The sequence below is a fragment of the Bos javanicus genome, chromosome 12 (genome assembly GCF_032452875.1).
Source record: "Bos javanicus breed banteng chromosome 12, ARS-OSU_banteng_1.0, whole genome shotgun sequence".
Taxonomy (NCBI): domain Eukaryota; kingdom Metazoa; phylum Chordata; class Mammalia; order Artiodactyla; family Bovidae; genus Bos; species Bos javanicus.
The window spans coordinates 50694135-50709655 of NC_083879.1; the positions used below are offsets into that span (position 1 = coordinate 50694135).

The window sequence follows — 15521 nt, forward strand, 5'->3', positions numbered from 1 at the left end:
ATATATACACACACACACATATATTTATATACATATATATGTATAATAACTGTAGTAGTAGTAATTCTCATGAACCTTGCAGAATGTCTGTCTTTCTATTGGTTTGGAAGTCCACAGCATTCACCGTCTAAAATTTTTGTATCACTTATGATAAACAGCACATTGCATATATAAGGTGCTTGCTAAATATTTAATATTGGGTTGGCTAAGAGGTTCATTTGGGTTTTTCCATAAGATATTATGAAAAGCCCAAATGAAATTTTTGGTTAAGGTCTTAAGTAGCCAGAAAGACATTTCTTCCTAGTTTCTTTAATCCTTTCATCCTCATTGGGTTTGTTCTGATCATGGTGTCCTCAGGAGGCAAGGGGATGATCCAGCCAATGGTTTTTCACTTTAGCAGAAACAACTGGTGAGGTCTTCTAAACAGACCCACTGATTACAGACAATGCCAGTGAAAAGAAGATTGGATGAAAATAAACATAACAAACAAACACCATCCTCTAGAAGTCACCCAAATCTGGAAGGATGCTGGTGAAATCTTTATTCAGAAGAGTAAGTGAGTTTAATCCCAGCTTTAGGTCTAATGTCTAGGCAACAGGAGATACTGAGGGAAGAGAAATATTGTGAAGACATCTGAAAGAGAGCAATCAGACAAAACCAGAAGGCTAACTGGTTTCCTTAAGGCAATGGCCTTCTAAAACAGGGGGTGGATGGTAGAGTCGGAGAGAAGTAGAAAGCTATTCTAGGCTAAAAAAATAGAGGTAACCAAAGGCAATATGTGGTTATTGTTTGGGTTCTGGTCTAAAGCAGCGGTTAAAAGACACTTTGGAATCCATTGGAGGAATCTGAGTCTGGACTGGGTGTAGATTAATACTAAGTGATTATGGTTAGCTTTAGTTAAGTGTGAAAATGATAATATGCAGAAAAGTGTTCTTTAAAGAACGAGATGTCTATTATGCTATCTATGGGTGAAATATAATTCTCTCTTTAAGTAGGAAATATATCTTCAGTAGACAAGGTGATGAAGTAAATAAGGCAAAAATAGATTCTAGTTATGCTAGTCCTTATGCTAGTCTCTTTGCTCTTTGACGTCATTTTTCATCATATAGAGTAAACGATCCACCAGGAAGAAAAATAAAAGGATTGCTTCCTCTACTGGAGTAAGAACTCATCTTGATCGTCTTCCAACCACGACACCATCAGTGTGTGGCCAGGATAGGGCAAGAGCTTGAATCGAGGTTCCAGGGAGCCTAGACAGATAAGCAGGTTCCTATCCGGAGATCTGATTTGAGTATGAAAAGAATCCACACACTCCAGCCTTTGAGCCTCCTACCCTCCAGACTTGCGCACCTACCCAAGGGCCCCTGCGGATGGTGAATCACGCATCACCTTACTGCTCCAGACGTGTCCTCAAACCACGCAGGATGGCGGGTTTGACGCTCAGGGTGGGGGCTGACTTTCTTTCTCCTCGGACCCTTATTGGAGGGCCGGGACTGGAGTGGCAGGTACCTTCCTCCTTGCCCACCTGGAAGCCAAGCGGAGCGGGGCGGGCCCAGGCTGGGGGCAATGGGCTGCACGTGCCTAGGCCAGTACCCTCACCTGCCGCCAGGAGGGCCCGGGCCACGGAAGGGGGCGGAGACCTGGGAGAGGGGCTGTCCGCACCTGGCGGCGGGGCGGGTGCGCAGCGGGCTCGGCCGGAGCGGGAGCAGGTGAGGGCGGCTGGCCGGGCCGAGCTCCATCGCGGGGGACGTTCTTGGCCGGGAAAGGTGCAATTGTGTGCAGCTATTCCTGGTATGTCAGGCGGGCCGGGCGGCCGCGAGCGGTAGGGGCGCCGCTTCCCGGGGCCCGGGGAGAGGGAAGGCGGCCAGGCGGGCGGAGGCGAGAAGGATGCGGACAGGATGCGGGCGCGGGGGCGCCTCCCCTCCGGGGAGAGGATGGGGGCCCGCGGTCCGGCGGGCGGCGCGGGAGCGGGAGCGTGGCCCGGGCCACGGCCTCTGGGAGGACGGTGGCATCCCCTAGCCCAGACTGTCCGACCACAAAGGCGGCTGCGGCCGGGAGCCCCGGGGCGCCGTGGGGGTTGGGGAGCGGAGGGGGTACGGAAGCGGCGACTGGGCGGCCTGGGGGTGGGCGGGGGCGGGGCATGCCGGGAGGGCGGCGGCCTCGCTGCGACTTTTGAAGTCGAAACAGCCTTCGGGTCTGGTGCGGCGCGCCTCCTCCGGTCGCCCTCCCCGCCTCCCGCGTTCAGTCCGGTCCCCGCGGCGTTTTCGGGAGTTTGGAGAAAGCCACGTCTTCAAGTTCTTGTGGTTCGAAACTTTGCCGAAGTTTCAACAACTTCGCAACAAAGGGAAAAAGACAACGTGCCCCGGAGTCTTGCAGCCGGAGAGAGGCCGGGGCATCTGGCCCGTCGTGCGCGGCACTGCCGCCTTTCTGCGCACCCACCACCTCTCTCTCCCTCTAGTTCTGGAAGGGATGGAGGAGGCGGAGGCCGATTGCGCCCTGGCGTTCGCCGAGGCCCAGCGATGGGTGGAGGTGAGTGCCTTTTCTCCTCTCCTTTCCGCACGAGTTGGCCGTTCTTGCCACTGGACTTTCAGCCGTCTCCCCGGACTTCGCGGGCACGGCGCGTCAGGCTGGTTCGCGCCGTAGTTCGGGGGACTTTCCGAGTTCCGTGTCTCTTATCATTTAACGTCCAGCGAAGCTTATCGCTGCCCTTCCCACAACTGTTTCCCTGAGTTTTCCCGGAGCGCCTCTGCCAGGGCCCCGCGGGGTTTGGGGACCGCGCATCCCTGGGGACCATCCCACGTCCGCGGCAGGACTCCGGGGATGTCTCTGCAGGGCGGAGACGGCTCAGGGTCCTCGGGTGCCTTTTTCCGGCGATGGCTAGAAATGCAAACGCCTGAAATACACCAGCTTGGGCAGTACTGTGTGTCGGATGAGAGGGCGGATGGAGGACCCTAAGACACCTGTGGCGCCCCTGGAGCGATGCTTTCTCCGAGGTAGTTTCCGGAGCCCAGGTTGTGTAAGTTAGGGCGAGTGGGCTTTCCTAAGTCGGCATTGACAAGACTAAGATCTCCTGAAATCACTCACTCAAGGGTGGTTATTTACCCAGCTATGCCTCAAGGAGATCTTCCACTCCAGTCTTGGCCTTTAAAAGGAGACGGTCTCCTGGAATATCCAGGATCAGCGCCTTAGGGTTACTTCTGTCTGTGAAATGTTAACACCAGGACTTCTAGCCGTTATCTTTTTGGATGTCAAAGATGACTTTTATAATGATGCTGAGGAAGTTTTCCGAGCAGATGTAAATCAGGAACCACTGCTTGTTAGAGAAGTGTTGTCTTTACCAGCTTGGCAGTCATTTAGGGGTTATTGAAGCCAGGTGCTGGGCTATTCAACGTATTTAAATATTCAAATTAGGATTAAAGATTTTTCCATGGGAAAGACAGCATATTCAAGAATTCCATAGCAAATAGTACCTTAATTTATTTCTTCTTAAAGAATTAAATGTATGTGGGGGAAAAAAGAATAAGCTTTAAATGTTATGGTTTTCACACTAAAGGAAAGTGAATGTCTCACTACCACCTAGCCAGTCGGTGGAGGGCGTCTAAGAAATTAGCTTTGCCATCATTTTGTACTGAAACTCTGAGCTGGTTTGAAGGTGACCTAAAGGTGTGAGGCGAGGGCATGGGGAGGTTGGGAGAAGAATAAACACTGTATTCTGAATTGAAATGAGAGTGGAAAAATTCCAGCTATGTAGTTAAGAGAAATAACTTCCCCCATTCATAAACCTTGACAAGTCAAGCCTTTCAAAGGTAGTTTTCCATTAGCAGTATGTGTACTGCATAATTTTAGAAGTTAAACTTGCCCTTGTTTGAGTGTTAGGGAAGTAGAGAGGGAGAAGGGAAGAAATATGGGATACATTTTTGGCCAGACAGGGCTCCAGTGTGGAGGTCACACCTGCAAGTTCAGTGTTTGCTTACCTGTGATTATTGGTGATCTCACATCCTTTCCTTTTTTAGTATACAGATTTTGAGATCTCTGTTTTGGTGATAACTTGCTTGTAATTGGATAAGATTTCTGTGAGAAATTTGTGATAAACTTTGGGTTTGTGATGTGTTGTGATAAAGGTATCTCACGTACATGGTGAATGTGCTCATCTCCCCAACTCCCACCCCACTCCCCCAAAAGTGTTTGTCAGCAATGATTTGGTAACTTGGTAAAGTGTTTTGTTCCTCATTATCAGAAAACTGAATGTTTCTAAAGGCTTTGCCTTATAATATGAATGTGGTTAACTCTTATGAAATTAAAATTGACTTCTTTTTCTCGTGCCCCAGGGAGCAAGGCAGTACATTCACTGATGATATGTGAATAATTGACATATTCACCTATACTTTTGATATACTTGGGACATTAAAGTGACAGCTTGGTGTTCGCTGCTAGGTGTACGTTATTTCTTCAGTTAGTGTCCGAATGTATCCTTCTTAGCTTTGTCATTACAACCAGGGCACATATTTTAAAATATTGCTCTTGCTAAAAGAAGCAGGATGAATGACTGTCTCATTGCCATAAAATATCTTAACTCTGAGAACCCCTAATTTGAAAATAAAATATTGATTGCAAAGTATATAAAGTATTTTGGAAAGCATGGACTATTATAGTATAAATCTTTCTCCTGCTGACTAATATTCTTGCTCCATTATGTTATACTTTACATACACTGAAGCATAAATGTTTCATTCATATGTATGCATGTTTATGTATATATACATAATGCACATGTATGAACATATGTATTATGTAAATTATGTCATATATAGGCATTTATGTATATATACATATTAAACACAAATAAATATATCCTTGATTTATTATATGCTATCATATAGTGGGCTTCCCTGGTGGCTCAGTGGTAAAGAATCTGTTGCTGGTGCAGGAGACACGGGTTCAATCCTCTGGAGAAGGAAATGGCAACCCACTCCAGTATTCTTGCTTGGGAAATCCCATGGACAGAGGAGCCTGGCGGACTACAGTCCATGGGAAGTAGACAGAAGAGTCAGAAGCAGAGTAGAAGCAGAAATGTCAGACATGACTTAGCGACTAAACAGCAACAACAATACTATAATATACATATTATATGTATTGTACGTAATATGACTTAATCAGCTACCTTTATTTTCAGCTGCAGCTCTGACTAGCCCAAGGTCAAAAGACTCCAATAACCTTGTAAATCTTTGAAAGATAACCAGAGTCCATGCTGGTATGTCCTTGCCATTTCCATGCTCCATCAGCGATTCTAAATAACTAATGTATTACTCCTGCAACCAAAATTAAAATCATTTTTTGTTTTGGGAGGAAGAGGAGAAAGGGTAAGGTGAGGACTAGTGCTTGTTATTCTGACAGTTATTGTCATTTTATGACTATTTCAAATTGTTCTTTGCTGTTTAAAAGTGTATATATACTTGACTTCTGTTTAGTTTCATATTTGAAATAAAAACAAATGTAGGAACATAACCTTCTAAGATAATTCAACATCATGATATTGGATTATTATCTGGTTGAAAATGCAGTTTGGAATATTAATAATGTAGCGAGCTAGTTTATGATTAAACAGTCATTGGAAGCCAGTGGTTTGGAGGTGATGGCAAAGGGGAAGCTTGAGTCTAGCACGGTCATGGAGTGGGAGAGGAAGTGGCAGAAAACGCACTCCAGACCCTCTAATTTTAGTCCTTTTCTGCAGCACCTTTTAATTTTCTGTACCAAATAGTTGCCCCGTCTTTCTTTTTGGGGGGAGCATTAAAAACCTGTAATAAACAGACAAAATGCCAATGAGATTGAAAACTGAACATTATTGCTCACTGCATTGGTTGGTTACCCATTTCCAGTCTGTGACTTTCATGTTCCTATCTAGGTTGAGGTTTAAACACAGCAGTAATTTTTATGACTGGAGCAGAACAGGCTAGTTTAATTCCACACCTACCTGCTCCCCTGCCAGCCCTGTTATCTCTGGGTTTGATATTTTCAGTATCACTGTCACCCTGTAGAAGGACCAAAGAGATGCCAGTTGAGCTCATTGTCATGCCTGGCACCATAATATGAATCCTTCCCCAGTTACTTCCAGCTGGTCTGTTTCTCCACCTGCCCATTTCTGTCCTTTAGGGATCGTGTGCTGGTCATCACTTTAGTGTGCATTTAGTGCTAAATTTTTAAAGAATTCCACTCTGTGGGTCTCCCACTGATAGTTACATAATCCGCCTAAGTGATGGCCCTCTTTTTCTCTGTAAGCTGTTTCCCTTCTATTGGTGGTTTCCCACCTGTGGTCTGGTGTGAAAGGATTTGCTGAGTGCCCTTGAGTCCTCGGTGCTTAGTGGTGTTGTCTGCAGACAAAACAAAGGTTCTCATGATTTGTACTGTTGCTTTTCAGATGGATGGAAAGTGTTGTAAACATGCATTTGAAAATCTTAACTGAATTCATAGAAGCATTTCTGGTAATAATATATGGTTTCAATGGACAGATATTAAACTTGAAAAGACTCTGATGATAAAGATTTGTTTAAAATTTTAAATGTTAGAAAGCAGTTCTTAGTGTAGCTGTTGAAACTGGAATTAGTTTTTCAGAACATAAATTGATTTTGATTTTTGTTTTCTGTGGAGGCATGAAAAGATTTTAAAGTCTGCATATACATTAAGCTGTGAAATGTAGCTTCCACAGCCTTTTACAGTCTGGTCTGTGGCTTTATGTCTTTGTTTTTGCTCATTTTGTGTGTTGTTATTTACATAACTGCCAGATAGCATAGAGATTAAGAGCACAGATTTATGCATTTATCCCCAGAACTTATTTACCTTACAACTACAAGTTTATACCTTTTGACCACTATCATCCAATTCAGGATAACTATAATTAACATTGCAGTATAGCATATTTGAAAGTTGCTAAGAGAGTAAATCTTCATGTTTTTATCACAAGGAAAAGGTTTTCTGTAACTATTTGAAGAGATGGATGTTGAATAAGCTTACGGTGGTATTCATCTCACAATATATGTCAAATTGTTCGGGGATCCACCTTTCACCCATACAAAGCTGTATGTCAATTAAATCTCAATGGAAAAAAGAGAAAAAAAGCACCATTTTGAAATTAAATCTTTAAGTCGTGGCTAGCTTCTCAAATCCTGTAGGCCTCGGTTTTCTTCTATGAGCCTCCAGTGGTGATGATGCCAGCTGGATGAGGTGCTGACTGTACAGAGGTTGTGTGTTAGTTGCTCAGTCATGTCTGACTCTTTGTGACCCCATGGCCCATAGCCCCCAGGCTCCTCTCTCCATGGGATATCCCAGGCAAGAATACTGAAGTGGGTAGCCATTCCCTTCTCCAGGGGATTTTACTGGCCCAGGGATTGAACGTGGGTCTCCTGCATTGTAGGCAGATTCTTTACCATCTGAGCCAATAGGGAAGCCCATTAAAAGTGTTCCCTAATCCTTGCTTGTGTTTCCCCATGCTCAGGGTGCTGATTTCTAACCTTCAGACTGTTGTGATTGGAGTACTCAGTACACCTCTTTATTCTTTTTTTAATTTTATTTTATTTTTAAACTTTACAATACTGTATTGGTTTTGCCAAATATCGAAATGAATCCGCCACAGGTATACATGTGTTTCCCAACCTGAACCCTCCTCCCTCCCCATACCATCCCTCTGGGTCGTCCCAGTGCACCAGCCCAAAGCATCCAGTATCGTGCATCGAACCTGGACTGGCGACTCGTTTCATACATGATATTATACATGTTTCAATGCCATTCTCCCAAATCTTCCCACCCTCTCCCTCTCCCACAGAGTCCAGAAGACTGTTCTATACATCAGTGTCTCTTTTGCTGTCTCTTATACAGGGTTATTGTTACCATCTTTCTAAATTCCATATATACGCGTTAGTATACTGTATTGGTGTTTTTCTTTCTGGCTTACGTCACTCTGTATAATGGGTTCCAGTTTCATCCATCTCATTAGAACTGATTCAAATGTATTCTTTTTAATGGCTGAGTAATACTCCATTGTGTATATGTACCACAGCTTTCTTATCCATTCATCTGCTGATGGACATCTAGGTTGCTTCCATGTCCTGGCTATTATAAACAGTGCTGCGATGAACATTGGGGTACATGTGTCTCTTTCAATTCTGGTTTCCTCAGTGTGTATGCCCAGCAGTGGGATTGCTGGATCATAAGGCAGTTCTATTTCCAGTTTTTTAAGGAATTTCCACACTGTTCTCCATAGTCAGTACACCTCTTTAATCTCCCACACTTGGGGTCTCTGGTTGACCTTTGTGTGAGGCCTTTTCTGGGCTACCAAGCCTCTACCCGACTCGGTTCTTCCTCGTCTCTATTGCTTGTGTAGACCTCTCTTTCTGCACCCTGTGGTATAATTATGTCCATTTTTCCATGTTAGACTAGATGCTAACTGAAGGCGGGAACAACATTTTATCCTGAGGATTTGGCTCAGTGCCGCATGTTTGTTGAGAGAAAGTACAGTCTTAGGGCCTGTGGCTTTAAAAATTTTTTTCTTTTCTTTTTTTGCCACTTTGCATGGCATGTGGGGTCTTAGTTCCCTGACCAGGGATTGAACCTGTGCCCCCTGCCTTGGAAGTGCAGAATCTTAACCTCTGGACTGCCAGGGAATTCCCAAGGCTGTGGCTTTAACAAAACCTATGGACCAGACTTTATCGACTATGCCAAAGCCTTTGACTGTGTGGATCACAACAAACTGTGGAAAATTCTTAAAGACATGGGAATACCAGACCACTTTACCTGCCTCCTGAGAAATCTGTATGCAGGTCAAGAAACCACAGTTAGAACTGGACATGGAACAACACACTGGTTCCAAATTGGGAAAGGAGTACGTCAAGGCTGTATATTGTCACCCTGCTTGTTTAACTTCTGTGCAGAGTACATCTTGTGAAATGCAGGGCTGGATGAAGCAGAAGCTGGAATCAAGATTGCTGGGAGAAATATCAATAACTTCAGATATGCAGATGACACCACCCTTATGGCATAAAGTAAAGAAGAACTAAAGAGCCTCCTGATGAAAGTGAAAGAGGAGAGTGAAGAAGGTGGCTTAAAACCCAACATTCAAAAAATGGAGATCGTGCATCTGGTCCCATCACTTTACTGCAAATAGATGGGGAAACAATGGAAACTGTGACAGACTTTCTTTTCTTGGGCTCCAAAATCACTGCAGATGGTGATTGCAGCCATAAAATTAAAAGACGCTTGCTCCTTGGAAGAAAAGCTATGACCAACCTAGATAGCATATGACTTTGTCAACAAAGGTCCATCTAGTCAAAGCTATGGTTTTTCCAGTACCCTGTATGGATGTGAGAGTTGGACCATAAAGAAAGCGGAGTGCCAAAGAAGCGATGCTTTTGAACCGTAGTGTTGGAGAAGACTTTTGAGAGTCCCTTGGACTGCAAAGAGATCAAACCAGTCAATTCTAAAGGAAATCAACCCTGAATATTCATTGGAAGGACTGATGCTGAAGCTCCAATACTTTGGCCACCTGATGCAAAGAACTGGCTCATTGGAAAAGACCCTGATGCTGGGAAATATTGAAGGCAGGAGGAGAAGGAGATGACAGAGGATGAGATAGTTGGATGGCATCATTAATTCAATGGACATGAGTTTGAGCAAGCTCTGGGAGTTGGTGATGGACAGGGAAGCCTGGCGTGCTGCAGTCTGGAGTTGCAAAGAGTCGGACACAACTGAGCAACTGAACTGAGCTGAACTGAAGGACCGGGATTCTTCCCTTCTCCCAGTGTCTGAAGCTGAGCTCTTCACTTTGGCAGTCGGTTGGGAACAGTTACACCATGTGCCTTCCTCTGGGTGCCAGTGTGTGCTTGCCTGTTCGCTCAGTATTTCCTTTTCTGCCCCAACCCTGTTCCTGAGTGAGGTCACTCTACTCCTGCCTTCTAGTTAATGGTTTCCCTCATGGGACTTACATTCAGTCACTTTGTTATCCAAAAATGCCCTTGATGTGCCTACTTTGTACCAGGTATTTGCTGGGCTGTGCATGTGTGTGTTAGTCACTCAGTCATGTCTGACTCTTCAACCCTGTGAATGTAGCCCGCCAGGCTCCTCTGTCCATGGAATTCTCCAGGCAAGAATACTGGAGTGGGTTGCCGTGCCCTCCTCCAAAGTCTTCTGCATTGGCTGGCAGTCTCTTTACCACTAGCGCCACCTGGGAAGCCCAGAGTTGCAGTTTACCTCAAACGTAAAGGTCCATGCCCAGCAACCTAATAATGTTAGCAAGTATTTTTATAGCTCAGGAAGGTTTCCTTGCAGAGGGCACATCAGTCTTTATCGTTCCACTCTTCTGATTTCTAGCATCATAGAGTGCTCAGGGCAGTTGTGAGCAGCCAAGAGGTGTCTTCATGTCAATTTTTTTTTTTTTTAATTCTTTATGCAGCATTTTAGTCTTCCGTGGTGGCTCAGACAGTAAAGCGTGTGTCTACAATGTGGGAGACCCAGGTTTGATCCCTGGGTTGGGAACATCCCCTGGAGAAGGAAATGGCACCCCACTCCAGTACTGTTGCCTGGAAAATCCCATGGACAGAGGAGCCTGGTAGGCTACAGTCCATGGGGTCGCAAAGAGTCAGACATGACTGAGGGATTTCACTTTCACTTCTGCAGCATTTTACTGTTTCTTGAACACATACCTTTATTTAGCAAAGAAGGAGGAGTCTTAGGGCAAGAGGGTTGGTAAGAGATGAGGGCGTTCACAAAATTCTCTTGGGAAGGAACTGATTCACACAAACCGGGAACCAGGGTTGAGATGCTGTTAGAATTGCTTGACTCCGAAAAGTGTAAACACATACGACAAGGTATTTCCTGAGGAACTGGGAGGATTCTAGCAGTGTCAGTCATCCTGATTCCTTTCAAGGTACTGGTATAGTGAAAACTAGAAATGGACCTTTTCTTAAAGTGGGGAAAAATACCTGGAACTTGCACCTTTCATAAAAAGAGTGCTCTTGAGCCAGCTAGAGAAATGAACTCACTGGGCCAAAGGCAATGAATGATTTTTTGATTCTTGATAATGTGGGAGCCCTGGGTTTAATCCCTGGGTCAGGAAGATCCCTTGGAGAAGGGAATGGCAGTCCACTCCAGTATTCTTGCCTGGAAAATCCCATGGACAGAGGAGCCTGGTGGCCTATAGTCCACAGGGTCGCAGAGAGACGGACACGACTGAACGCAACTAACACTTTCTCTTTCACACATCTCCAGGTTACCCTCTGAAAGCTTTGTGCTAATTTGCAGCCATGAGCAGGGGTAGGGGGTTCCAACCTCTCATTATTCTAACCAGAATTGAAGTTGTCATTTGCGTTTTCCATCTAAGTAAATAGATGAAAGATGTATGTTCTACTTTTTCTCAGATCACTAATGATATTTATCTAACCAGTTTTAAAAAAGTGAAGTCGTTAGCCACTCAGTCATGTCTGAATCTTTGTGACCCTATGGACTGTAGCCCACCAGGCTCCTCTGTCCACGGAATTCTCCAGGCAAGAATACTGGAGTGGGTTGCCATTCCCTTCTCCAGGGAATCTTCCTGACCCAGGGATCGAACCCTGGTCACCTGCACTGCAGACAGATTTTTTTACTGTCTGAGCTGCTAGGGAAGCCCCATCCAACAGATAACTCATTGGGTTTCTTCCAGTGAGGAAGGGTGAAGCTGAAACAAGGAGGGTTTGGTCTTCCCTAAAGGCGGTCACAAGAGGTGCATAGGGCCCCTGGGCTCCTGAGGTGAGTCTCTAGAGTCATGGGCATGGTAGGGCCATCGAGGAAGTATCTCCTGATGGTCCCACGTTGCTTTTGGTTGTTTGGAGATAGACCTGTCGCGTTCTCCACCTCATCTCCAGTTACGAGAGGAAAAATGGAACAGTCGGTCATTATGAGGAGGCAGGGCACCTTGATGTTGCTTCAGCCATTTGCAAAGCACAGAAGATCTTAAAGCTTCTCTGAGGCTGAGAGAGGAGTAATGTCCGGAGTGTGTGGCAGGGAGTATGCGATTCATTCAACCCATCGGGGCAGCCCTCGCCCGCTCGTTCTCTCTGGATGCCAAGGGTGTTTCGGGTGGTCCAGGGTTTCTCTTGAGACTAATTGACTCCTTTTACTGCCTCCTTCCTTTTAAAATCTCTTCTCATGTGGCAGCCTGGATGGGAGGGGCGTCTAGGGGAGAAAGGATACATGTATATGTATGGCTGAGTCCCTTTGATGTCCACTTGAAACTGTCACAACATTGTTAATCGGCTGTACTCCAATACAAAATAAAAAGGTAAAAAAAATCACTTCTCAACAGCATGTGAGTTTTAGAAAAGCACTGTTTTGAGAATGTTAGTTAAGAAAAACCAAGCAACATCAACACAATTACCTTTTAGTTAGACTGTTTTAGTTCAGACAAAATAGAGTGTAGGTTAACTATTTCATCTGTTACTGTCTGCAGACTGAATTTCCTGTATCGTTCCCATGGCCTCCACTCCCGGATAGAAAGCTCTCATGTGCTTGTTGAACAAATGAAATTTTGCATCCAAAGGGTTGACTGATTTAATTGATGTCTGGAGATCTCCTTAAACCTGTCAACTGTCAGTAATGTATTTGAGCTGAAGGAAATGATAAATTATGTGTACCTGTGTTTACGGTCGCTGAAGGTAATTGTTGGCTATGTTTCTTTAAAAACACTCTCGATGTACCCAAAGCCCTTAGTAAGGATAATAGCTGTCATCTCTGCACAGCTTTGAAACAGAGGTGAGCACACTCACTCTGCCACTTACAGATGAATTGCCACACGGCCCCATAAACAGCTTTTTCAGAAAGTGTAAAATCCTCCCCAATTGACTTCTCAAAACCTGGTTCTAATTCCTGAGTACGGGATGCTCAATTTGGTGCTTATGTGCATTTAGATGGTGGTGCACAGCCATAGACATCACATCTGTCTCTAAGTACATGGAGGATTGTCTTAAGGAGAGAGATTAGGAAAGTTTTCTCTGGGCTCAGAGGGCCAGGTGGTGCAATGGTAAAGAATCCGCCTGCCATTGAAGGAGACACAAGAGGCGTGAGTTCAATCCCTGGGTTGGGAAGATCCCTTGGAGTAGGAAATGGCAACCCTCTACAGTATTTTTGCCCAGAAAATCCACTGGACGGAGGAGCCTGGTGGGCTACAGGCCATGGGGTCGCAAAGAGTCGGACATGACTGAGCACGCACACAGAGGGCAGAACTGGTAATTACTAAGTGGGCACAGTGAGACTTTCAGCTCAAGTGTTTTGAAGACCTTCTATAAATAAAGAGCAGTCCTACACCAGAATGGACTGAATTGAATGGTGGCTTGCCTCCTAGTGAGGGTTTTACAAGAGTAGGTGAGTAACTGACCATTGAAGCAACCACTGTTTTTTTTTTTTAATCACATGAAAGACACGTGGCTAGAGCATTATACTTACATGGTCTTATAATGAAGGACTGTTATTTCCCAAAGGTGTGTGTGTGTTTTCAGATGAGGAGAAAGAAGGATGAAAGGTAAAATAATTTGCTCAAGGAAACACTAGAACTAGTAAATGGTGGTTGGGGATTTGAAACCAGGCAGTCTGACTCTTAATCAGTATACCGTATTGTTCACGAGGCCACTGGTCAGTAAATCGTGGTGAAGGATTTAGAAATCAGGAAGGCAATGGGCTGTCGGTCTTCATTCCATCTACAGCTGTGCGATTAGCTGCTTTCTGTTTCTGACAAGTCCTGCACACGCAACAGGTTCTGTCTCGTGATGTTAGTGCCTGGAAAACTCATGATCGAATATTATTTAAGCCACAGCATTGCTGATAGACACTCAAGTAATTGCAGACTTTAGATTTGTATGTTCTGGTGTATGTTATGTGTTGTTCAGTCGTGTCCAACTCTTGCAATCCCATAAACTATAGCCCACCAGGCTTCTCTGTCCATGGGATTTCCAGACAAGAACACTGGAGTGGGTTGCCATTTCCTTCTCCAAGGGATCTTCCTGGACCAGGGATTGAACCTGTGTCTCTTGTGTTGGCAGGCAGATTCTTTACCCCTGAGCCACCAGGGAGGCCCTCTGGTGTATATAGGTGCTTCATAAGCCCTTTAAAGTGTTAAAAAGGGGAAGATTTTTACATCATGACATGAAGCTATACTTTAAGTTAGTGTAGGAGATAAATGATACCTAACTAGCTTCTTCTCTAAACAACTTACAAGAGTCTCAATTTTTTCTTTTATTATACCTGATTTTAAGTAGCCCATGGTATAGCAAAAATTGTTCAGACTGTGACTATATAGTGCTTTGAGATGTATGTCACGGTTTCTGATGAGCATGTGTGTGTGCTCAGTTGCTTCATTTGTGTCTGACTCTGTGCTTCCAGGGATGGTAGCCCACCAGGCTCCTCTGTTCATGGGATTCTTCAGGCAAGAATACTTAGTGGGTTGCTGTGCCCTCCTCCAGGGGCTCTTTCTGACCCAAAGATCAAATCTGTGTCTCTTGTGTCTGCTGCATTGCAGGCAGATTCTTGACCCACTGAGCTACTTAGGAAGCCCTTTGATGAGGGCACTTTCTAGTTAATGTTTTAGACTTGTAAGGACTGAAGCACAGACCATGATAAAAGATTCCACATTTTTGACTAGATTTAAATTTGACTTAGGTGTCTGAGCTGGGAAGGGAATACCTGATTTATTTTATTATAACACCATTTCATAATATTGAAGGGAAGGGCAGTTGTTACTAACCTTGTAACAAAGTTTGATTCTGGAATTCTTCTTTGTTTTAAAGTCTCTCATTCTACCTGAGGAAGGAGAAAATAAGCATTTTTGCCTTTACTTCTTGAGTGCTGTTTTTTGATTAACTTGGAATTTTACCCTGTTGCCTGTAAAAATATCGTCCATCAGACATAGTTGACCACACCTTGCTTCTTGCAACATTTTTTGCAATTGCTCTCTGGGTTTTTCTCCCATTTTACTTGATATTTCTGGTTTTCCTTTGTAGACTCCTAATTCGTCGAGTAAATATCAGACTCCTGGGGTTCATTCATCTTTCCGTGTCACCTCTTCTTTGTCTACAACCTCTCCCTTGCAGGCGTTATTGGATCCATAGCTTTGTACACCTTCTGTGTGCTGATAGCCTCCACATATATATTCTTGACCCTGACATTGTTTCTAAGACCCACCTCATACATGTATGTGTATACACACACACACACACACACACACACACACACACACACTCACACACACTCAAGATTTCCAGTTGTAGGTCAAATATATTGGCACGTCACACTTGGTTCAAAACAAAATTCTCAGTTTCTCCTCCCAACTACTACCTTCTCATTCCTCTAATGTTTCCCATTTTAGTAAACGACACCACTGGTCACCCGCTTGCTCAGGTTCCCAACTTCAGAGTCATTGTTGATGCTCATTTTGATCACATCCCACATTCAGGCTGACAAGAAATCCAAGTGGCTCATATCCTCAAATACACCCAGAATCTGCCCCTCAT

General features: G+C 44.6%; 1 protein-coding gene across 12 annotated transcripts in view; it reads left to right on the plus strand.

Annotated features, from left to right (window-relative positions):
• Positions 1-2180: 2180 nt before the first annotated feature.
• The window catches only part of LMO7 (LIM domain 7), a 218547-nt gene continuing 205206 nt past the window's right edge, over positions 2181-15521 (plus strand). For 5 of the 12 annotated variants that reach the window (XM_061435120.1, XM_061435107.1, XM_061435110.1 and 2 more), the window contains exon 1: positions 2194-2529. In XM_061435120.1, coding sequence (XP_061291104.1) covers positions 2470-2529 — 60 coding nt within the window. In that variant the 5' untranslated portion in view covers positions 2194-2469. Of the gene's footprint in view, positions 2530-15521 lie in introns of all 12 variants that reach the window. The other 7 variants (XM_061435104.1, XM_061435106.1, XM_061435101.1 and 4 more) reach the window with 4 other exon arrangements.